This window comes from Carassius gibelio, chromosome B7 (genome assembly GCF_023724105.1).
Source record: "Carassius gibelio isolate Cgi1373 ecotype wild population from Czech Republic chromosome B7, carGib1.2-hapl.c, whole genome shotgun sequence".
NCBI lineage: Eukaryota > Metazoa > Chordata > Actinopteri > Cypriniformes > Cyprinidae > Carassius > Carassius gibelio.
The window spans coordinates 10,722,233-10,746,210 of NC_068402.1; the positions used below are offsets into that span (position 1 = coordinate 10,722,233).

A 23,978-nucleotide genomic window follows, 5' to 3' on the forward strand; every position below is an offset into this window, starting at 1 on the left:
TGTCGTAATACAAGTCGCAAATTACAATTTTCCCGGTCAGTTTAAATTCAAGTGAAATAATTTGTTATTTAGAGTTAGATCGGTAAGCTACGTGTACTTAAATGATAAATTATAAATAAATTAAATAATTTTACTTAGTTCTATATCCTCAACTGTCAGCGAATGCCGTTATTTTCCACACGGACCCTCGGAACGTTTCCTACAGACGCTTAGAACGGTAGGAATTATTTTTCAGTGACGCAGGAAGCTCGGTGGTGAAGTTGTGGGAATAATTTGATTTAGAGGTGTCTGAACTTCTTCCACCATCGCCTAATTACATTCGCATTCAATTTCCCTGCATGTATTTCTAAAACAGACGAAGCCACAATGCTAATTAAAGTCAAGGTAAGTAACGTTAATGTACGAAGAGCAGTTCTTTCATTCAGTACAGTTCTCATCCGGTTCTTCAGGATGCTTCTAGATTGAGCTAGTGTAATAATTTAATTTTATACAGCAAGGCATTTCTCACCAAACAACATTTTACTACAGTATGAAATACATATAGATAATATTATAACAAACGGTGGTATGTAAATTATATTAAAAAAAAGACCCATTCAGAGTGAAATTTGATGTCTAACGTAAACGAATTAACGTTAATCGTCGTCATTGTTGATATAGACACTCACTGGCAAAGAAATCGAGATCGACATCGAGCCCACAGACAAGGTACCAAATAAAATGCTTTATGATTTTCAGTGAATGTTAACAGAAGAACCCTTAGTTGACAGTAAAGAGCACCGATGCGTCCTTTTTATTCAGGTGGAGAGAATAAAAGAAAGAGTGGAGGAGAAAGAGGGAATCCCACCTCAGCAACAGAGACTTATCTACAGTGGAAAACAGATGTAATGCATTTTATGCACACATTAAATCATGCCCTTGAATATTTATGTAGTTTTATTCTAAACCCTCAATCTTCTCCGCCTCAGGAATGATGAGAAAACGGCAGCTGATTACAAGATCCAGGGTGGCTCTGTGCTGCATCTGGTTCTTGCACTGAGAGGTGGATGGGTCCACCAGCATCCCAGCAGCCTCCTCTCATCTGTGTAACCGCCAGCCCTGTCATAGCCACCTTAGATATGTACTCGATCACACATGTCACCAGAAACCATTTGAACCATCTGGAATGACGAGTGGTAGCCACTGCATTCTTTGTTTGTTGGAATATCCATCAGCTTTTTCCTGTTTATGCCACTCCTTGTTAATTTGTTAAGAGCATCATTGTTACGTTTACAAGACATGTTCAAAATCAAGGTAAAACTGAAGTATCAGTTTGTCAATAAAAATGGATGCAACAATTAAAGCATGTAACAGTGATTATTCTTTCGTCATTTAAAGAGTTTTCAAGTTTTTAAGTCAGATTTCTGAACAATCAGTAAATGTTCGCACCTATTCATTTAAACAACAAGTTTTATTACATCTGCAGAAAAAGCTAGTGCCATTTTCTACTATTTGCACAACAACTAAATGCACATGGCTTACAGATTTTTTGTGAAATTAAAATCTCATGCAATTTGATTCTTTACATTTTGAAAAATCTGTCAGACATATATTTGAGATCTATAAATGTTTAGTTTGTTTACATATATCACACCAATAAAAATGTATGCATCCAAATATTTTGCATACACATTATATATTAATATGCATATTATTTTTTGGTGTATTGCATATTTTTTATCTACTGTTAAAAACTGCATCTAAAAATGTCAGTGTGATACACCGAAGCATTCAGCTAGACAAAACTTACAATGTCAACAAAAAAGTAAAACAAAAAGTACATTTGTATATGACAAAGATTTAAACATTTAAAACCCCCGATTGTCTACCAAAAAACAAACAAAAATCTAAACATTTTGACCAGTATGGCCCACATGATGACAAAACTTTTCATTTTGGTGACTGGTCAATTTACTGACACAATAGCTAGGTTTTGAAGCACAAAATTATATGTTCCAGACATGCACTATAGTTGTGATGTCCCATAAAACAATTACACATATAGTTAGAAAATAAGATTGTTTCAAAATGAGCCAAAGTTTACGGAGAGAAACCGTAACGCGCAACCCATGTGGTAAATAAATGAGTTGAAAAACCTTTACATTATTAAACAGATGTGACAGCTGTGAAAATATTGAATATGACCCCAATCTGAAATTCTCCTAACTTGCAGTAGGTGGCAGTGTAGCACAGATTTTCCTATCAGACTGAAGAAACGAGCCTTCCCTTGTTCAGCGTATAGATTTATTTGTATTTTAATATATACTGTTCAAACAAATACAAAACATAGTAAACAAGAAGACTCTGGTACAAACAGTTCACCCCCCGTTGTGTAATGTGTAAGTGGTCATTTGAGCTTTATGGTCTTTATGCTTTAATTTAAACTGTACATATAATCTATAAAAGTCGTTCTCGTATCGATTTTTATTTGTGATGACATTCCAAATATTAACATCAATCATTTGTTACAAATGTGACAATCAAATATATGACAGAATTCATTTTGCATGGCTTTTGGTATCACCTGTATGATAGTGTGTGCGTGGAAAGGAAAGCCAAATATTGCAGCACAATCAAGAGTCGCAGCTTCCATGTAAAATAAACATAGTGTTTGTGTTTAGCACACAGTAGGCAGTGCTGGATACTGAGGCACAGCTCAGGAGCAGCTTTACGTCAACCAAAGATGCTCTGCACCTTTGATGATACATAAGTTTACGCAGTCAGTTCAATAATGGATGATTATAGACCTCTTCGCTACCTGACAGAGGAACCAAAAGGCAGTGATTCTCGTGTTAAGTATGAAGGTTAAAGATTATGGGGGATAAAGCTCATGCAAAATGAATGTGCAATGAATTACACTGATATATATTGCTTTTTATACAGCGCCTACACACTACAGATCTGCAAAAATAATAATAAAAAATAACAATTTGCACTTTTCCATAGTCTTCACATGTGGGTAAAGGTGTGACATCAATACAGAGGCACAATAAAAAGACCCTGTGAGCACTAAAAAGCCTTACACGCTTGTATGGACAAGTGAAATACATACTGAACACTTTAATCATGTATTCTTGAACTGAGCATATATTATTTACTTACACAGATGAATATATCTGAAGTAATTTTATTAGAAAATTAATTATCTTTAAGACTCTCCATTAAAGTGTGTAGTTCAATTATTAGTATATTCATTTAATCATCCAGACTTTGTTAGCTTGATCGATTGATTCTAGTCCCTTGTATTGCACCTACATTAACATTTACTATCACAGTTATAATATATTGTGCATTATAAGACTGATTTAACAAGCTCTTCTGACATAACTGATTTCAAGTTTTCGAATATTCACATAATAAATGACAGGACAAAAACTATTACATTCTCACAGGCTTTCAGCTACATCACAGACACTATCTATGCATCACTACTGTTTTTCTTTTCTTTTTCTTTTTTTTAACCACGTATAACCAAACGCTCTGCACTTTTGAATACATATTTGTGTTTATACTTGTGAAATAATTAAGCTGCATGAAAGCAAACTTGTGGGTTACGACCGTGGCTCCAGGAGCCATATTCTCTGTGTAAAGTCCACACAGAATGAAGATACCATTGCAACACTTCATTTCACAACGGCCTCTTTAAGTTTTCACTGAACACTTTTTACCTTCAAAAACATCAGAAAGAAAAATACTCTTCAACAGTGATAATAACTTTATACCGTTAATGTAAAAGTTTTAAGGCAAATAGAAGAGCTTAAATTGTATCAGTACAAGAGTAACCTTGTAGAAATCTACTCTGAACAACCACAATTGGTTCTTATATATGCCTTAAAAATATGATGATTAAAAAAGATCCCAGAGCTTTCCTTCAACAAAGAGAGATAATGTGTTTTTTTTTTAAATCATAATGACAAAGGAATATGATTAGAACAGGACAATCAAAAATATCAAAATATATAAAAAGAAATGCTTCTGAGTGTTTTGGTGGGATGAAATACACTTGAAATGAGAAAATGTCAAATAAAAATACAGCTTTGGCTTATAAAAACATTTATTCCTGGGAGTGTTGGGAGATAACTAATAAAAATAAAAAAAATAAAGAGGGGTTAAGAATTAGAACATTAGAATGTACTAAATAATAAATAAATAAATAAAATGAACCCTGCCACCATTTCAGTCGAAGCCATGATGTGTTCTGGCATTTTTAGCATAAATGAAACGGAATTTCAGAAAGGTCTTTTCAAAAAATGCTGACCCTTCCAAACCACTGTTTATAAGTAATACATTCTAGAGCTTTACGTCATCCCACATTTTAATGTTGTAATTCTGTTGCACAGCCAATGGAGTAGAAAGCAGTTGCTAAGAGACTAGCAAACTGGAGAGAACGGAGAACATTGTATAAGACGACTACAGCAGAACCACATGACATGTGGAGCAGCTAGTCTCTGTTCATTCGTCTCCTGAGCTTAGCCACTGCACTCCAGTGCAACCCCCTCTTTATGAAAAGGAAAAATACAGAGGTATGTGAAAAATCATTTCCAGTGTCTATCTGAATAAATCTGGCTGCCCGTATGTGAGTGAATAAGTGTGTCTCCATATGTCTGCTCAGCAGTCAGCTGATTTCGATGTCTGCTCATCCTCAGCTGACAGTGGAACCGACTGTTCCTTCAGTTCAATCTCCTCTACAGACTCCTCGTTTTTCTTCTCATCCTCCATTGGGTAGACCACTACACAAAACTTTTGACCCAGGTATGTCATCTTGTCTAAAAACACACACAAAAAAGGAATTCAGTTTAAGTACTATACAACTTTTCAGGATTTTTTGATAAATAGAAATACATGAAATACAAATCTTTTATATCATTATAAATCAGTTTAATGCATCTTTGCTGCATAAAAGTATAAATTACTAGAGTGTCAGGTACATGGTTTCTCATCAGACGTAATATGGTGATGTTATCAATTTAATCTTTGAACTGTGTTCAACTTACCAACAAATGCATTGAAACACTGTGGTTTGTTGTCCCAGTACACGCCCAAGAAATAGACAGGGATTCCAGTAAGCATGATGGCCAAGCCAATGCCACACACCACAGGCTCCGAGTACAGAGAGAAAATCAACAGGAAGGCCCAGAACAGCAGATAGATGACAGGCCACACCAGACTGATCTGTGAGTAGCAGAGGTAACGTTAGCAGTCAGAAGGAAGAATTCTCTTATATGGGACATATATATATATATATATATATATATATATATATACTTGGAACTGAATAATCTTAACATGATGCGAAGGTTATAGCAATATAAATACATTTGCTGTACAGATTAACCGGTCGATAACAGATGGTAAGTCTTCTGCAAAAAGTAAACAACTACTGAAATCAATGAGCGAAAACTTGCTAATATGCATTGTTTTTGTTAACACTGGCTCTTAGTCATTTTTAGGACTTACTTTAATTGGCCGGTGCATATCTGGTTGTTTAACCCGCAGAACGATCTGCCCCGCAACAGTCACACCGTAGAAGAGGTAGTTGATGAAACCCACATAGTTGATGAGTGTGTACATGTCACTGGTGCACAGCATCAGAAGTGTTGAGATGCACTGCAAGAGAGCAAGAGAGTGTGTTTGATGTCACAACATCATGAAGACTATTCATGCTCAAGAAAAGTGAGAGTGAGGTATAAAGAAGAGGGAGAAGGGGGTATATATAATACTCACGGTGAAGAGAAGGGCTGGAATTGGGGTGCAGCGCTTCACATGAATCATAGCCAGTAAGCTAGGTAGATGACCTTCACGTGCTCCCGCAAAGAACAACCTGAACAATGTGGGGAGGACCCAAGAATACTGTTATTTAGGATGCTAGTATAGTCATTAGAGCGAGTGTGTGAAGACACAGAGAGACAGAAACGAGATAGATAGACAGACAGAGAGACAGACAGACACAGACAGACAGACAGACAGATAGACAGATAGATAGATAGATAATTGACGCTTGTGTATGAATGATGTGTGGATTAATGAATGGATGGATGGATGGAGGGAGGGACTGACCGAGAGGAGGTGAAGAGGGAGCCGTTGACCCCCCCAAATGTGGACAAGGCCACAGAGATGGGCATGATCCATGACATCACTCCCAAAAGCTTCTCACCAAACGTCTGGGAGAGAGCAACAGAGCGGTGAGGGAGAGACAAGCAGAGCATTAACATGTCGAATACATGCATTAACATGTCCATTATATCTGTGCTGTCGCATTAAGAAAGTCATCAGAATTGAATGCAGAAGATTCTTGAGTCTGATATATCTGTTTGAATGGAATACTGGATGGCATCAAAAGCTCATTCCAAGTATCAATCATAGAACTTTAAATATTGATACTTTGGTAGATATGTCAAAGAATCTGCATAAAGCAAATCAGTTATTAAGTTTGCAATCTGGTAGTGTCTGAGTTGGAAGAATGGACACAGGTCACTCACCACTGCTACAGCATTAGAAGCCAGTAGTTCCTGAGGGCTCATGGCAGTGACGTAAGCAATGTTAGCAAAAACGTACACAAAGGTCACAAGGGGAATGGAGATAAAAATAGCACGGGGAAGGTTCCTGTAAGGAAAAATAAAAAACACAAGGTATTAGTCAGAAGAATTACACTGCATTATTTCAACTACTGGCAGATTCCAGATGCCACTTCAGAGCACTGTGTAAAATTATGCAGTGATCCTATTTTCTACTTGTGCAGTTTAATATACTACACACCATTCCAACTCTTGATCCATTATGTGGTTCTCTGCTGGATATTACAAACTTGTATCTTGTTAATGCTAATTAAATATTGAGAACACTGTGTTAAATTACTGTAAGCTCTTTGGATGAGAATTGGCTTACACATAGGGGTCGACGAGTTCCTCTGTGACATAATTGAGGAAATTCCAGCCACCGTAGGCAAAGGACCCCTGTAGAAATGCTAGAGCGATCAGACCAACATCATATTCTTGAAACGGCTCAAAAGCATTGGCCGGCTCTAACCAGTAATACTCGCCTGGAGAAAGAAGAAAGAGAACAATAGGAATGAAATATTTAAAAGGGATAATCATTACAAAATGCCTTGTTTATTAGCTAGTTTATCGTAGCTATTTTTAGAAAAGCTTTCACCTGAAACAGCTTAAAGTAATCACAAAAACAGCAAATGAAGGTCAAGTTCTCTGGACCAAAATATCATTGTGATTGTAGTAAGTTTATGTAAATCAAGCTAAAATCAGCTGGATCAAGCTTGTATTAACCTTGCTAAACTGGGAGACCATCTTGGACTATTAAAAAACTAGGTACGAGCAAAGGTGCATGTGATCAATATGGTCTACCATCTCTGACAGATTCCCACCAGCTAGTAATCTACCTAAAGCAGCCTGAACCAGTTAGAAACCAGCTGCCATGTTCCAAAACTTACAACTGGTTTGGGCTGGATTTTCCGAGCCTACAATCTTTTTGTTCCCTAAGCCATAGCATTAATTCCACATTTCTAGGGTCATATCTTTGGGTCACATGTATTCTCTGAACCCTCTCTGAGAGAATATATGTGACCCTGAAAACCCACATTAAAGAGAAGCCAGTGCCAACTAACCCAAATCCAGGTTTTTTTTAGAGATCTGGCGTGGAATCACATCTGTCACTCTAGTAATATCAGGTCAGCATCTGAGCTAACAGACCGTATGCAGTGTGATCATTATTAAATCCTCTCTGACGCATCAGCTGTAAAGGCTGCATTATCAGTGTTATTTTTTATTAGATGGTTTAAACCCAGTGACTTCTGCTGAGACAACGAGACAGAGGGGAAGTGCTGTGCTTTTAGTTTTCTGGAGATTTTACAGAGCTACTAGAGATGAAGCAATGTGCCCAAGAGGAAAGGGAGTCACACATGCCCACTTCTACAAACATACACACAAGAACAAGCTCAGCACGTACACGTACACATGCGTGCACTCTGACATTTAGCACAGACCTTCATGAATGGGCAGTAATATATAACAAGCACACACACATAATGAGGCATATGGTGCCTACCCTTGCAGATTTGTACTATGCCCATGATGATGATAAGAATGAGGGCCAGAAGTTTCCCTGCAGTGAAGACATCCTGTACTCGTGTTGCCCAGCGCACACTAGCGCAATTCACCCAAGTCAGGAGCACTGAAACACAAAGACATGGGGTTACAAGGCTGGAAACACACACACACACACACACACACACACACACACACACACACATTATGAGCCTTTGGTGAGATTAATGGCGCCCTGCCGTTTGAGAAGTCTAGTATGCCAAAGGATTATAAAATAATGCTTTCAGCTATGAGGAATTCATCAAATGATACACAAATGATAAGCTCAGAATAGACCTTGAGGATCATTTTTTAATACATGTATAAACATTTGAATGCACCGCAACATCTGAGACAGACAGACATGTGAATTAAGGTTAAAAAAGGTAGAACAAAATAATGATAATAGGATATTTTACCTTTACATTTACTGATTAAGCAGATGTTTTTATTTAAAACATTTTTTAAAGAGATTACATGAAATGTTTGTGCTTTTGAGAAATTAAGAGGTGATTAAAAATCAGGACAAAAAGTTATAGTTACAACATGTAAAATATGTTTTCTTATGCATTCATTTAAATTTTTACTTATTTAAACTTCTGATGAAAAAGTTAACTAATAAATAACGCTCACGGTCACATGCATAGTCTTCTGATGGCATGTGACAGACATATTTGGTCATAAAACCAGAGGGACGCAAGAAACCTGAGCATGCAAGTAAACTTTGAGTCTTGCACTTTTGAGAACTTGCAAGACATGCAAAAAGGCTGCCTCATGATTTGTACATAAGAGTTAAGCTTTGTCCTTTTGAATTTACATGCTATTGATATACTTGTACACAAGCAGTAATTCAAATCTCCCACCAAAATAGGTAGTTAAACAGACCATTATTTCTATGTATATTTGATTAACCTATCAATAGAGCAATTATGTACAAAACTAGTGTAACTGGGTGTGAATTGAGACTGTGTAAAGTGTGGCCAAACAATGAGAATTACAGGCTCTCATTCAGTGTCAAACTGTTTACACCTGGAACAGCGTCTAGTCACGACAGTCGCTGACATTACAATGCAAGTCAACTGCAAGTAAGGTGGAGTGGTGTATTTTGTTACACAAAATCCTTGATAATTACTATTTGTATAATGGGACACAAACAGCTTAACAGTGCAAAGCGACACCCTGCCTAATTTAATGTGAAGGGAACTAGTCAAACCAAACACTACAAAACTTTGGGCAAGGAGGTGTAATCCTTATGTCTTATCTCTGTGTAAAAGCAACACTGCCTCGCTGTACAGAGCAATGATGTGCCTTTGACAGAGCCTAGTCATGTCTTGAGATAAGGGAAATGCATTCTGGGAAATGGACTAGATTGGATGTCTTAGAAGGTGGTGTTTGTGAAACTCTTTTGGTAAAGAAAAATAAGCAGAGACAGGACTAAGAAAGTTACAGACTGTTTCTTTACAGAATTGAGGTAGTGAAGTCTGCACTACATAGTATACAGTGCTAACGCAAGCATGCAGAAACATTCCTACGACCACAGTAATCTTACTGCAATAAGCTGCTTACAGTGTAGGTCACACACACACACACACACACAAAGGCCAGAATTTCTCTACTAACAAGTTATCGTCTTTATATCCTGGATTTGATGCAAGTACAAACGTGCTAAATAATGTTTCTCATTCAACAGCCTGTTGAACGCAATGGGCTCTGTTTTAAAACCAATTGGACTGTCTTGAAGTTGCGACAGCATCCCAACTTAAAATGGATTGATCTGTCTTACATTGCAGTTTTTCTGACTACCTTTTTTTTAACAGTGTTTGTCTAAAGAGTGTGGCTTTTAGGCCATTAGGCTGGTTCTGAAAGAGAGCTGTGCGCACACTTAAAGACAAACTTTTCTCAGAATTGCTGTACTGTTCTAAACACAAAAGGCATTAAGGAGGTAAAACGGTATAAAGCAGTAGGGTACAAGAGTAGGGACATACTATAAAACTGTGCCATAGTGTCCACTTTTGCCCTTTCATCTACTTCCTGTCGTTTTCTAAACAAAACAAAGGCTAAACTTTCAGCTGTTCTTAAAAAAGCTTCAGAACAGCTTGAACACATCTGGTCAGTAAAAAAATAAAACTTCCGATCAGAACACTTTGATCTTGATACAGTCCCCCTACATTAAGAGCCTACACAATGAATGCTGGATCAGCTCTGTTACCCTACAAACTGGACAAAGAGATTCTACTGGTTTACACGCCAAAAGTTAAATAGATAATTCTGACTCAGATTCATAAAAGGACAAAGGTTATGAAATGTTATTAAATTAATAACTAAACGTTCTAAGCACATGTTCTTAAAATGTAAACTTATTGAAGAAAGGTAAAATATCACTTAATATCTTCTCTTGACCTCTCTCACTCTCTCTTTTAATAGGGTCTCTGTTGTTTGTCTGTCTACATATAGCATGCAGTATTTGTAGCTCACGTGTGAAGTTTGCAGAAAGCCCACGCTCAAGGCTTCTTGACGCCTTGAAAATCATCATTCCATTCGTCTTCACACATCCTTCTCTCTTTCACTCTCATCCCTCTCTATCCTCTGCACATTTTCCCACAATCTTTCTGTCCACTCTCCCAGGATAAGACCCCTCGGCCTTCTTCATTCACACATCAATTCATCTCGCTCTTTCTGTCAGTCCCCAAACTCCGTTTCTCTTGCCCTGGCTTTGAATGTTTTTTCACCTGAGCTTAATTTGACCTTATGGTCAAACATAAGAGGATGCAATGAAGTTCCCATTCCCGGCAGCAACATGTGTATGCGCTATCAGAGAAAAATGTCTAAAATATACAAATGTGAACAAGTGAATCAAGAGCAGATGTGGAAATAGTGATTGTGTAAGTTGTTGTTGCATCTGGGAGGTAAACAACATCAAACAATGTATTCAAAATGCAGGATTTATGCTAAATAAATTTCAAAACATTCAGATAACCTTAAAATATTTTCACATCAAAGCCATATCCTCTTTAAAATGCAATTTTTGGTTGCACTTTATTTTACAGTACGTGTAATTCCATGTATTTATAGTGTACTTACAGTGTATTTATCAAAGAAAGTTCTGGTAATACAAGGTAACTACATGGGTTAGGGTTAGGTTTAGGGGCAGGTTCAGGGTTAGTACCTAGTTATTACATAGTTATTGTAATTACTATAATAAGTACATAGTATGTACATGTGGAACAGGACTGTAAAATAAAGTGCTACAATTTTTTTTTATTTACTTATTGCTTTTAAAATGATTGATTCTATTAAAGTACAGTATTATAATATCAGCCATGAACATGAAAAAAATGAAAATAATAATTGTGTTAATGGTATCTTAATAGCATTTTATTATTTGCATTACCAGGACAGGTGACGAGGAATTGGCAAGGCTTACTAGGTACAGTAGGCTTTAAATTCTAAATGGTGGACTTATAGCAATATCAATAGTCATTTTGATATGCATGTCAAAATCCCTAACATTCCTAAATAACAGGACAATGAGACCTTTTGTTTCTCCTTCTGGTACTCACACAAGCAGATGGCAGCAAGCAGACGCAGACCGTTCTCTGGGGGGAAGCAGGTGGGGAACAGAGGCTGCAGGACGTAGTTGGAGAAGGTAAGAGCAATAACCGCCTGATTAGTGGGGTAGATCACCAACACAGCAATCCACAACCGCAGAAACCTGTAGCACAAAAAAACACTGATGTTAAAAAAACTACTTAACTTAGTTTGATATAAAGAAAAAACACATAATAGTAATAACATGATTCTTTTTAGCTAGTGATCGGCATTGTGCTATTTGCATATAGCAATACCTTTATTCTTAGGACAGACTCCCTTTATCACCATCATTTGTGGTTGCTGAGTGAAATCGAGTCACGACTGAGTCACCAGCTAATGGCTGTTCACTGGCAGTATCATTCATTAGAGCAGTCACCGTGCTAAGCAATGGTTGTTGGCATGCGAGTAAAGCCAGGGCTGTAAGGTTTGACTGACTGCTTACTGCCTATCAGTGGAATAATACATTTCTAAAGGCAGATAGAACTACTTCACCTGACAGCTGCAATCCTAATGCTGTTAACAAGTTAATTACAATATAATGAAAGATAATGGTGCTTACTCAGTGAAAGGAGATTACAGGCATTTGAGGGGACAGAAGCAGCTATTCATTCAGAATGTTTTCAGCTATCCGCTTTTTATGATTTTACATGAAAATAGTAATATTTATTGCACATTCCATTACAATTTCAAAAGTCCACAGTAACAACAAATATTTTGTCCGTGATGACTTTCTTGAAGTTGAATTTTTGACTTATTCTGACTTACTGTCATGACCTTACACACTAAGGTTTCCATTACTAATAATAAGTCATACAGTGGATACAGCTTTTAGAAATAATATAGACTTCGGACTCTGACTGTTTAGAAGTAGCCTCTGGAATTAATATTAAAACCAGTGTGTGGCTGAAAACCTCACCCTGCCAGCCCTCCAAAGATGTCCTTGACATAAGAGTAGTCGCCTCCAGATTTGGGGATAGTAACACCCAGCTCAGCGTAGCAGAGTGCGCCGATCGCTGTTATAACACCGGTGACGATCCATACGATGAGGGCCAGGCCCACTGAACTGGCATTTTCCAGTACTCCCTTTGGGCTGACAAAGATTCCGGAGCCAATAATATTACCTGTAAAAGAGTAAAACAAAGACGTTGAGAACACTGAAAAAACTGGACCTGCCATCTCACTATATAAGCTTTCAATTCTCACCTTGAACTCCAAAAAAGCACTGATGATGTGTAACAGACCTATGCCTAATGGATGTCTGGTTGAATCTACTTAAGTGCTCCAATTTAAAAGCCATTTGAATGAAATAGACTTTATCTTGAGTAAGGATTTAAAAAGAGATTTTGTATTTGTAGAAATGTGTTAGATATACATTTTAAAGTCAATAATTATTTTTATGTTATGGTCCATATTATAAATCTACACTACTTTGCTGGAAAAAGTAAATTATAATGCAGTAATACACAAAACTATAATTGTGTGCACACAGAAATTCACTCCAGCGTGCTCTTAAAGGTAAACCATTCTTTAATAGATTTTTTTGTCCTAATCTATCTCTTATCTTTTTAAATTAGTGCTAGATGATGATCTGAATCTGAAAATAGACAGACACATATATTTTCCCAATTTTGGCTGATAAATATACAATTACTTCCCTACTTTTATGCACCATAAAATAATAGCAAGGCTTGATCAGATGACAGTGTGACACACTTTAGGAAATATTGAGATCAGCAAAAGAGAAACTAAAGAGAAAATAGGTGATATATAAAAAAAAAACTGAAGAAAAGCAGGACAGTGTATAAATTAAAAGGAAATGAAAATGTCAGTGAGGCAGAGTAAAAGAGAGAAGCAAGGAGGTGGGAGAATCCAGAGAGAGAGAGCAGGTGGTGAGAACGATTCACAGAGAGCAGACTGTAATTTGCTGAGTTAGTATTCAGTGTGACTAATGGAGCGAGTACACACAGCAAATACATGGGGGAGTGTGTATTTGTCTAGCTTTATAAAAACGTGTGCACTAAGTGCAGTAGTACACCACCAATGTGTGATCCATTGCTGTTTGTGATACATATATTGACCCCAAACATATTTAGACACTTTTTTCACTATAAAAATGTCTAAATTTCATTTCATTAGATACAAAAGATATCAAACAAAGTGTGAATTAATTTCACTTATACTTCCATATATACGCAGACAAAACAACCAGAAATTGCGACAATACATTTAGTCTTAATTCTGGGAAATATATCTATTCTTGTTCAATCATCTCGAGCTGAGATACTTAAAAAGAGTGTTTGTCATATAAAATAAATTCCAGGTGGTTAGATATTTTGTTATACAATACAAAGATTTTCATACACTTTTAAGCATCCAACTACTTTTTGAGGTCACTGCACTTTATGAGATAATGAATTCTGCATTCATTGCATTAATGCCATAAGCTGCAAATGTAAACCACCATTTCTACAACAAAACAAGATCTAATTTAAAACAACTAATCCATTGCAATTAAAGGCACACACACACAACTAGTCACACTTTTCTAAAAAGGTGCATTTTCACCAAATCCATGTGAAGTGCTCTTAAACCATGTCAAAGGTAAACTCCCATGTGACTCAGGCAAAATGGATAGAGGTAAAAAGATTTCTTAAGCAAAACCTGCCGATTTAATGTGCGAGTCAGTCTGTGGAGTGACTATTTCCTTTTGCACATGGACTATAAATGTGGTATATACTTTAATCTTCCCTACTACGTATCTGGGCTTTTTACACAAACTGCTTTATGTGGAAATTCAGGTACTGTATGCGTGAGCTGGAAAGCTCTTTGCCCTTAAGTAAGGGAACTAATCTTGGTTTTCCAGTCGGGATATCACAGCAATTATATTCTGTAAATCACTTTGGATAAAAGTGTCTGCTAAACATTGCCACTGTAAACAAGTAATCAGATGACTTCTTTTCTGTAACCACTGCTGTCATGATTTATTCACAGAATAATCTCATCTAAAAGAATATCCATAAACCTTTATGACTAGACTGGATCATTCAGCTTCTGTCTTTGGAACTCCCTTTTCAGTTCTCTCCTTTAACCTCTGTTGTGAAAAAACTCTGTCAAGATATGATTATCACAAATTTCAGCATGTCCCATGACCTCAAAGTACAAGTTACACAACTTTATACAATCAGAGGTATCTTTTACTATTGCCAAAGCATGTAGGGATTGATCTGGTTTCAGCCAGCTAGAGTATTATTTGACTATATGGAAGCTGTGAAATGTGGACATCAACACGTTTTAAGATGTGTTCCTTAAAGGGGCTGATAGATTATTGTGCACACTAGTAGATTGAGAAGTTTTGCTGACTAAAGCGGAAAAAAATGTGGATGGATTTCCTGTTCATACTGCATCCTTTTGCTTCCCTAGTGAGTGCTCACCGCACAAACATCACCGGCAACACAGCAGCAATTCCTGATTTAACATTCTAGTTTGTCAATCCACTCACATTGATCTAATCATACTGTGCTAAGCCTTGTCAAACACTACATAGAAGTCACATCTTTCAGTGTAAAGCCCTTTTATACAAAGGTGTCATTTGGCATTTTACTGTAGAACATGCATGCAATTTAGCTGCACCAGCTTAAAAAATACTGTTTTGTGTTATGGTTTTATATGGTATTATGGTGCTACATTTATTATAGCATTGTTAAGGTGTCGTCACATCTGCAGTTGTTGGCCAATTTTCACAGACAAAATCCAGTTATTTTAACAAATCCACACATCAGGAATTTCACTTGAGGGCAAAAGATTTCCTCACATGGGTTTCGCAATGGTTTAAGTTGGTCATGTGAATTTGGCATGACCAGAAAGCTTCATATATCATTACACTTTTAACAATAGACAATAAGGTTTTTGCCTGTGAAATTTTGCTAACAAGACTGCAGCTTTGTTCAGGATTTAGGTCATTGATTGCCTACATGCATTATAGCTGCACATGGTGGCGCCAAAGGGGCCACATTGAACTGACTGCTATCAGCTTATCATATTTGCATGTCAATCACTGTACAGAGTCATGGCTCATATATTGTGCAGTGATGTATTTATTTATGACTCTTGCTCTCATGATTGCTGAAGTGAATCCTTCTCAACTGTCCTATTGATTTTCTTTCATGCCTCTATTGATCCAACTGTTTCTGTGGGTCTGTAGCCTTGCTAGCCAGATGTTTCCCTTTTACAAATTCACATATAAAAATCAGAGACTGGGTTAAATGAAGCAAGCCATTTGAACAAAACATTGTCTCTTCTCATTAAATAGAATAGGTTCAACTTTGTTTCATTTCAACCCTATACTATCAACACTGGTTTTCGGTTCTACATCAAACTGCAACTGAGAAAGACAGTAAAGATCAAGACTTTTAGTTTTATTGTTTGAAGAGCACACAATGCAATTATATTCAATGCTGATTATATATGACAATGATTTTCATGTTGATTTTATTTGAATCATCTTACTGGAGGATTAATTGAGTTGATCTAGTCTGACATACATACAGCTTGATGTATGATGTTCTGAATCCGAAAACAATCTCTTTGCAACACTTGAGGCCAGATTGCACTTCTGATATCTGTAGCATTTCACAATCTCTTACTCTTTCATTCAACTACAGAAGATTTGTTAACCTTTCCTCTTCTAAAATTATGTTCCTGACACTCGTTTCCATTCTAATAATCCAGCAAAATCAATATCCAAAATTGGGGCTAAACAAAACCCAAAGAAATTTCACTTTCAGGTCCATGCTTTATTTCCAGGTAAATGAGGGTTCAATATCGCATTGAAGGGGTTGATAAGGATGAGAATGGCAGCAGTTATAAAGTATTCTGATAAATTTAATGAAGCACACAAAGAACAAAGTCTTGATGAAAGCTTTGATGGATCCGAAGTGGCAATCACCTGATAATAATGTTCACGTGGGGCGACTGAGAGCATGTGAATGTGTGACCTGATCAAGATTGCTGAAGAGGATTATCATATATAGCTTTAGTTAAAAAGTGGGTAGGGATTATTTTGGGTTGGTTTTACTTTTCATCAACTCCTATCATAAGATCAGATATATTATTATAGCTTAATGCTGCATGCCTAAAGAAATAAATGAGAATTGCTCTGCAACATACTCGACAATAACCAACAATTTAACAAAAGTTCAGTCACATTTCCTGTTTTCACTTCCAACTCACTTTGTGGATTCTCTGCCACCGACCGACTGACTTGACTGACTTTATTTATTCATTTGTTTTTAATAAAAGAACACTAATTTGGCAAAGGTTTGGCAGGTGCAAATGTAAAATTCTTGTTTCATATGTATTTTAAACCATAATGTTAAATTCTGAAAAAAAGCACACGCCTATTTTGCAAAGGTAGGCTAGTGACAGTAAGTGACATGTGACATACAGCCTTACTCTGAATTCGTGCTCTGCATTTATCCCATCCAATGTGCACACACAACAGTGAACACACACGCCGTGAACACACACCTGGAGCAGTGGTCAGCCATTTATGTTGCGGCACCTGGGGAGCAGTTGGGTCTCGGTGCCTTGCTCAAGGGCACCTCAGTCGTGGTATTGCTGGCCTGAGATTCGAACCCACAACCTTAGGGTTAGGAGTCAAACTCTCTAACCACTAGGCCACAACATCCCCAAAAAATTTCAGTTCCCAAATCTGTTGAAAGTTTCATTGTTGCTTGAGTAAATAATATTCTTCTATTATATGTACGTGTTTGTTATCATTACATTGTAAATAGTTCACTACAAGAGAATGATCTATAGTTTTTGTTCAACTGTAACAGCATTCCAATCAACCAATCAAAATTGAGATTTAACATTTCAGGAATTATCTGTTTTAGTCTTACAATCAGGGATAGGGTCTTCAACACCCTTGTCAATAAGCTATCATTTTCCACTGATTTTAGGAATATATTATGGGCTGGGTTAGGTTTGGGGGTAGAAAGAAGCAGACTGGAAGATTTCAGTTTCATTCAGCATTATCCAATCAAGCAAATGCTACTACATCCGTCAAAAACCCCTATGAAATATATAGCCTATTTAAAGGAACAACAGAACACTCACCGACAATAATGCCACAAGCACTGACGAGACCAATCTCCTTCTTCAGCGCCACCGATGACTGTCCTGCGGCATTGGCCGTGTCTGCGGCTGCATCGTCGCTGGTGCTCGGGGCTGCGCTGCCTCTTTGTCTCGGTCCATCCGTCATGTTGCTAATTGAGATGTTCAGTCCTTGATGTTGAGCGGTGATGCTAGAGCCGCGTACCGCTGGTCAGATCTCAGATAGAGACTCTAATGTACACATATACAGCCCGTATACTATCTCGCCCAAAATATGCTATGTGCCCTTTATCTCTCCTTTCTTATCAACGTGAGGCTGCTCTGAAGCATGGGTCAATAAATACTGCGTGTAGTGGCAGAGTAAAAGATGTGCGACAAACCGTGAATGGCTATACAATACAATTAAAATAAGGCAAGATACTGTCGATGCAACTGAATGTTAATTTCCTTTCCTTGCGTTAAAAATCCAAACACAGCACTAATTTCGAGCGTATAAAAAAAACTTCAATAATACTCCAGTCGCTAACGTTACTTAAAAAAAAAAAAGTCAGTTTGTTGCACTCTGTGAAGGTTGTCCAGGTTTTAATATACCGTTTAAACCAAAACGCGACGCAGGAGAACACCCTGTTCATAAATGTCTCCTTCTTCCTGTACGTTACCTATCAAATAGCTGGTGCTTCCTCGTTCAATGCTTTCAAAGACAAAGCATGCATCGTTTTGGCATGGACTCCTTCTAAACGCCTTTGGGTAACGTTAGTTGAATGTCTGCGCTGAAAACAGCTCGCGCCTCCGGTGATCTCCAGAGCACCAGTGGCCTAAGAGCCTCCACCGTCTGTAGTATTTACTCCTGTCAGGCTCCTCCTAACCTGTCTCCGTAAGTACAGTCGCACCTCCTCCCCTTCCCCCCCGCTTCACTGATCTTGTTTTTGTGGGCTACACACACCTCCCTCATAAGCCCTGGCAAGCTGTTGAACAGCGCGGTAAAGAATGTGACCTACCTCAACCAAACAACATACGGTTTCTTTCTTCTCTCGCTTCTTTCTAAACATCTCAGTGTGTTTGCTTCCGAAGCATGGTGGAAATATTACAGAATAATACTGTCTCACAAGGAAGCCTGAGGGACTTTAAAATGCTTTACAAATGCGTGTATGTAACTTACACGTATTAATAAGATTAAACGCACCTGCCACTCACGTAGTAACCATAACAGGAAGTAACCATAGCAACGGCGTGTGCGCCTTCCATTGCAGTTCGCGTGTATGTGTTTATATATTAAATTAAATTAAATTAAAAGTTTAATTTATGCATTTAGCAGCCGCTTTTATCCAGACGCTTATAAATCATACAGAATGAGTTTTTTTGAGAAAGTAAAAATGCACAAAGTTTCCTGTGAGGGTTAGGAGTAGGGTTGGTGTAGGGCCATAGAATATACAGTTTGTACAGTATAAAAACCATTACGCCTATGGGATGTCCCCACTTTACACAAAAACACCCCTGTGTGTGTGTGTGTGTGTGTGTGTGTAAAACATTGATGTGTTCACAGATCCCTCATTAACAAATATATATACTTTAATATATATTAATATCCTTTCAAAGATCACTTTTTCCCCAGAGACATCTGATGTGTATGTATATTTACATTTAGTGTTCCTGTAGCTCAAGTGGTAGAGCAGTGCGTTATCAAGCTTTAACCAAGTTAGGGGGTTCGATTCCCCGGGAACACATGACAGAAAAATTGATAGCGTGAATGCACTGAAAGTCGCGTTGGATAAAAGCGTCTGCTAAATGCATACATTTATTTATTTAGTTCATTTAAATTTATATATATTTTGACTGAGTATGTTGTTCTGCCTATTTATTAATGAGGGATCTGTGGACACATCAATGTTTTAAATTTTTTTAAAATATGTAAACTGAGTAGAAGTTGTCGTATTTATTTTTAAATGAAAGCTCAAATTACACTCCAAGCCCCAAATGGCTAGTGTATTATTGTTTAAGAATGTATTATTTAAAATAATTAAAATAATAAAAAAATGTTTTTACATGTATTACTTATTGTAATTAATTGGGTTATTATTTAGTAATGTAATAAATTAGATGTACATTTCAGACATCTTTGCTTTCATTAAAACCTGTAGGCTAACTGAGTGAAATCATTACATTTGCATTCATAGTGTTGCTATGTACACACAGTGACTGTATGATTTTGTGATTTTCTTCTGTTGCTTCGGAAAAAAAGAAAAAAAAATATTTCAATAAAATAAGAAAAATTTGCACATCTTCATCTTGTTCAAAAGTTTTCACCCCTAAGAAGCATCAGTGAATGTTTGAACCTTTTAATAGTTGTGTTGGAGTCCCTCATTTGTCCTCAGTGTGAAAAGATGGATCTCAAATTCATACAGTCACTGCTGGAAAAACTGAAGAATCTGCAGGACATGGAAGAACAGAGCTCAGTTTAACTGTTCAGAACAAAACAAGCGACTCATGAACAACCCTTAAAAAAATTAAATAAAATAAATGAAAAAAAAAAAACAGTTGCAGATCATCCAGGTAACCACACACAGTATTAAGAACCAAGGGTTCACACACTTTTGAAGGGGGCTATTTTAATCATTTCAGCCATTTTTTTGTTGTCTTGTGGACTATATGTAAATAATATATTATATAAATAAAAAATAACATGCATTTTGTATGATCTCTCTTATTTTGTTAAAATTATTTTTCACATATTCTGCAATGGGTTCCCAAACTTTTGCATGCCAATGTATGCTACAATTTAAAAAGTAAATCCACATTGTTTTAAATATTTTGTTTTTAAGTTATATGAGATTGAATTTGGCTTTTTAGGTCACTTTATTATAAATTAAGTTGAAATTACTTGTACAAAGAGTTGTGATTGTATGTATTTAAACATATATTCACAATTCAGAAACACTTTGCTATTTGGCGACACCTGTGGCATCAACTGAACTGAAGTTTTATTAAGTTGAGGTGGGTGTAGTGTACCTCCTATTAAAGAAACCTCCAAGGCACCATAATATCATATCTATTGATCAAGAATAAGTTTAAGTGAGCTTTAGACCAAGCAAATATTTTCTGACTGCACTGTTTATTTCTCAATGGAAAATGGGTCAATTCCACAGAAAGCAAATCAAAATCCAACCATTTGCCATCTCAATATGTTTCCTATGAAGGCAGCATTTTTCAGCTTTCAGACACAGCCAATGTTTACAGCAGCAATAAAAAAAAACTGCATATTAATTGTCTTAGTTGGGCAAAGTCCATTTTTTAGAGAGGTACAAAGTGTTACAGAACCAAGAGATAGACAGAAAAGAGTTGGAGAGCAGTTGAGGTAAATGTAATGTTTTTGCCACTGTATCACATCATTCATTATTATGTGAATCAAAATGGACAAGAAGACTCCAAACCTGTGTTGGCACAGCTGTGCTGTCATAGATAAATGGGCTATTGCTTGATATCTTAATGGCTGTAGGCACACACACGCACAGCTCCACACACACACGTACACAGAGCCACACGTGGCCCTCATGATGGCCTTCTTTCTCATTAATTTGCTCAGTGAGCAGAAGCAGGGCATTGGGTCAAACTCAACCGGTTAAATACCATCTTACAATCACCATTCAGCCGTGTATCCGAGTAAACAGATAGTACACGGGTAAAGACCTTAGAGCAGCATTTACAGGTTAATATGACATTCGTTGTGATATGAGAAGAAATTCATTTGTTCATCAAAATTCATAAGTTTGATACATTAACATTAACTGTTTACTCATTAACTCTTCATCTCCAATTCATGAAACTCAATGAGTGTGACAAGGAGAGAAGATTCCAAAATAGTGCTTATATTTTCACAACATCACATCACAGTAGTTTCTAACAGAACATTTTTCTCATGTTTTAAGCAGAAACCTGTTTTAAGCAAGAAAAAAAATTTGCAAATTGGATGAGAAAAAATACTTAAGTCAAAACAAATACTGAATATAATATAATATAATATAATATAATATAATATAATATAATATAATATAATATAATATAATAATTAATTTGCAGTATTTTAATTATATTTAATAAAATGCATTATTTCTGTTTAATGCATTTTTTATCACTTTTTTAATCACTTTTTGTTCCCTTAAACTATGCCTGCAATCAGAGACATAAATATTTTATAAATCATCTGAAAAAGGTTAATATTATCTAAAAATATCTAAAATATCCATAATACATAAAATATGGGGAAATGCCCTTCAACCTTCACTAAGTGTAAACGTGCATGTATGAACTGTGTGAATGTGTGTTTGACTGCACTAATCTCATCTGGACTGACCCAATCTCCTCCTTTTAATCAGCAAGACAGTGGACAGATAAACATGTCAAATCCACATGAGTGAGTGGCACGTTCAGCTGAAGGCCTGAGAAAGTAGTACACAGGAAACAGACAGCCGTTTTTAAGGAGCCTTTCCTTTCTGATCAGTTTCATAAACCTGTGGAGAGTGCAAAATGCTGGAGGACACAAAACTTGAAGTTATAATGCGTGAGGGGAAAAGAGGGCTGAGAAAATAGGAAAGATACAGCCAGTAAAGAAAGAACATATTGTAAACAATATCAAAATCTGTTACACATTTTCAGACTGAAACATATACACTAAAGAAAAAAGATAGAGAGGAAAAGGATCATGGCTGGAGAAAGAAAGTGCATTGAGTTTAAACTGCAGTCAATTGATAGCAACATTTAGCCTTCAACATACTGATAAATGATTGCTTATAATGATATGGCCACTATTACTCTTTGTCTCTCTGTCTTCTTAAATGCCGCACACAAATACTCTTCTTTCTCAGTGATAAGAGGGCACTAGAAACCATTGAGATTTGCAGAGATATGAGGTTAATTAATACCCCAGGCTTTTAGTTCTGTTTACTTCTCAGTGGCTGGAAAAAATCTTAGCAATGACAATATCAATACAAAAACAGAATTCAGCAAGACAAAAAAAGACCAGCTTAACGTCAGAGAAAACGTAACTATAGCCAGATTGCATTAAGAGACTTAATAAACACCAGGATATAGAAAGATATTGCCCAAGCAGCACCCCTTTCTGCTAATTTACAGCCGGTTTCCAGCTTGACACGGTAATATTTTTTTGCCTAGACACTTTATTTACAACAGCATGAGGAGGAGTGTTACGCAATGTGGATGAAGTTCCCTTCGTAGGTATGATGAAGCAAGGGAACGGAGGAAATGAAAAACAGGACAGGCTGTTATTCCAGTATGTGTACATGCTCAAACTGTGCTTGTGTGAATACAAAGAATTAGAAACTTATGAATTTGTGAGACAAAGATAATAAGAAAAAGTGTAAGTGAAGAAAAAAGAATGAGAGAGGCATCTAGCGAGGGGGTACGAGTATTTCTAGGAAGTGTAATTCGATATGTGTTTATCATACACACAGAGCACATGTGCTCCAAGAATAACATGTCCAAGAACATATTTATTCATCCAAACACAGAACACACACTCAGAGGAATAAAACTATATTTACATATGGTTTTGCTTCATATTCAGTTCTACAGCATATATACTTTAAATCTGGTCTGGATTGCCATAAGTGTTTCTTTTGTTTTGTCTTTAACTCATATGCATATGTTTGTATTTGTGTGAAAGTTTTATTTAAATTTATAGCGCACCCAAAATTGTTGTTCGAAACCTATACAATTCTTCATTCTGTGGAACACAAAAGAAGATATTTAGAAAAGTGTGCATCTTTTGTCCATACATTGTGGTAAGTGGAGTTAAATGTTGTACAAAAATATCTTCTTTTGTGTTATGCAAGAGAAAGAAATGCACACAGGTTTGGAATGAGATGAGTAAATGATGACAGAATATTTATTTTTGGATGGACTATCCTTTCAACATTAACCAAAACATACAGTTGGATATCTGTGTTTCAAGACTCTGCTTGCACCCTTCCTGATTGACTGTGTATTTACATTTATTGTGGAGTGAGAGGCTGTCTTTTGTTTTTAATTCAAGATGGGTGTTTCAGTGATCAATCAAAGTAGATTGGGATCAGTGTTTTCATCATCAGGACAATAGCAGAGTGTTAATTACATTGAGTGAACCAT

The 23,978-nt window shown here is 36.6% G+C and overlaps 2 protein-coding genes across 2 annotated transcripts; one reads left to right on the forward strand and one right to left on the reverse strand.

The window, feature by feature from the left end:
- The first annotated feature begins 217 nt into the window (after positions 1–217).
- On the forward strand, positions 218–1,342 carry nedd8 (NEDD8 ubiquitin like modifier). Its single transcript, XM_052560720.1, has 4 exons — positions 218–384; positions 661–708; positions 802–884; positions 969–1,342. The coding sequence occupies exons 1-4, from the start codon at positions 367–369 to the stop codon at positions 1,087–1,089; spliced, it is 270 nt and encodes an 89-aa protein (XP_052416680.1). The 5' UTR covers positions 218–366; the 3' UTR covers positions 1,090–1,342.
- Positions 1,343–2,266: 924 nt separating this feature from the next.
- On the reverse strand, positions 2,267–18,722 carry LOC127961539 (large neutral amino acids transporter small subunit 2). The gene is made up of 11 exons (XM_052560718.1): positions 17,844–18,722; positions 12,643–12,847; positions 11,696–11,847; positions 8,098–8,223; positions 6,925–7,078; positions 6,519–6,642; positions 6,097–6,200; positions 5,764–5,860; positions 5,497–5,646; positions 5,034–5,211; positions 2,267–4,805 (listed from the first exon to the last, which is right to left on the reverse strand). The coding sequence occupies exons 1-11, from the start codon at positions 17,986–17,988 to the stop codon at positions 4,648–4,650; spliced, it is 1,593 nt and encodes a 530-aa protein (XP_052416678.1). The 5' UTR covers positions 17,989–18,722; the 3' UTR covers positions 2,267–4,647.
- Between the last annotated feature and the right edge of the window lie 5,256 nt (positions 18,723–23,978).

Bases quoted from the DNA above. Each gene is read 5' to 3' on its own strand.
- nedd8 (XM_052560720.1), top strand. The intron at 709-801 runs GTACCAAATAAA...CTTTTTATTCAG, and splicing joins ACATCGAGCCCACAGACAAG to GTGGAGAGAATAAAAGAAAG. The intron at 885-968 runs GTAATGCATTTT...TCTCCGCCTCAG, and splicing joins ATCTACAGTGGAAAACAGAT to GAATGATGAGAAAACGGCAG.
- LOC127961539 (XM_052560718.1), bottom strand. From the start codon at position 17,988: ATGACGGATGGACCGAGACAAAGAGGCAGCGCAGCCCCGAGCACCAGC. The intron at 6,643-6,924 runs GTAAGCCAATTC...TTTTCCTTACAG, and splicing joins GAACTCGTCGACCCCTATGT to GAACCTTCCCCGTGCTATTT. The intron at 6,201-6,518 runs GTGAGTGACCTG...GCTCTCTCCCAG, and splicing joins CTTCTAATGCTGTAGCAGTG to ACGTTTGGTGAGAAGCTTTT.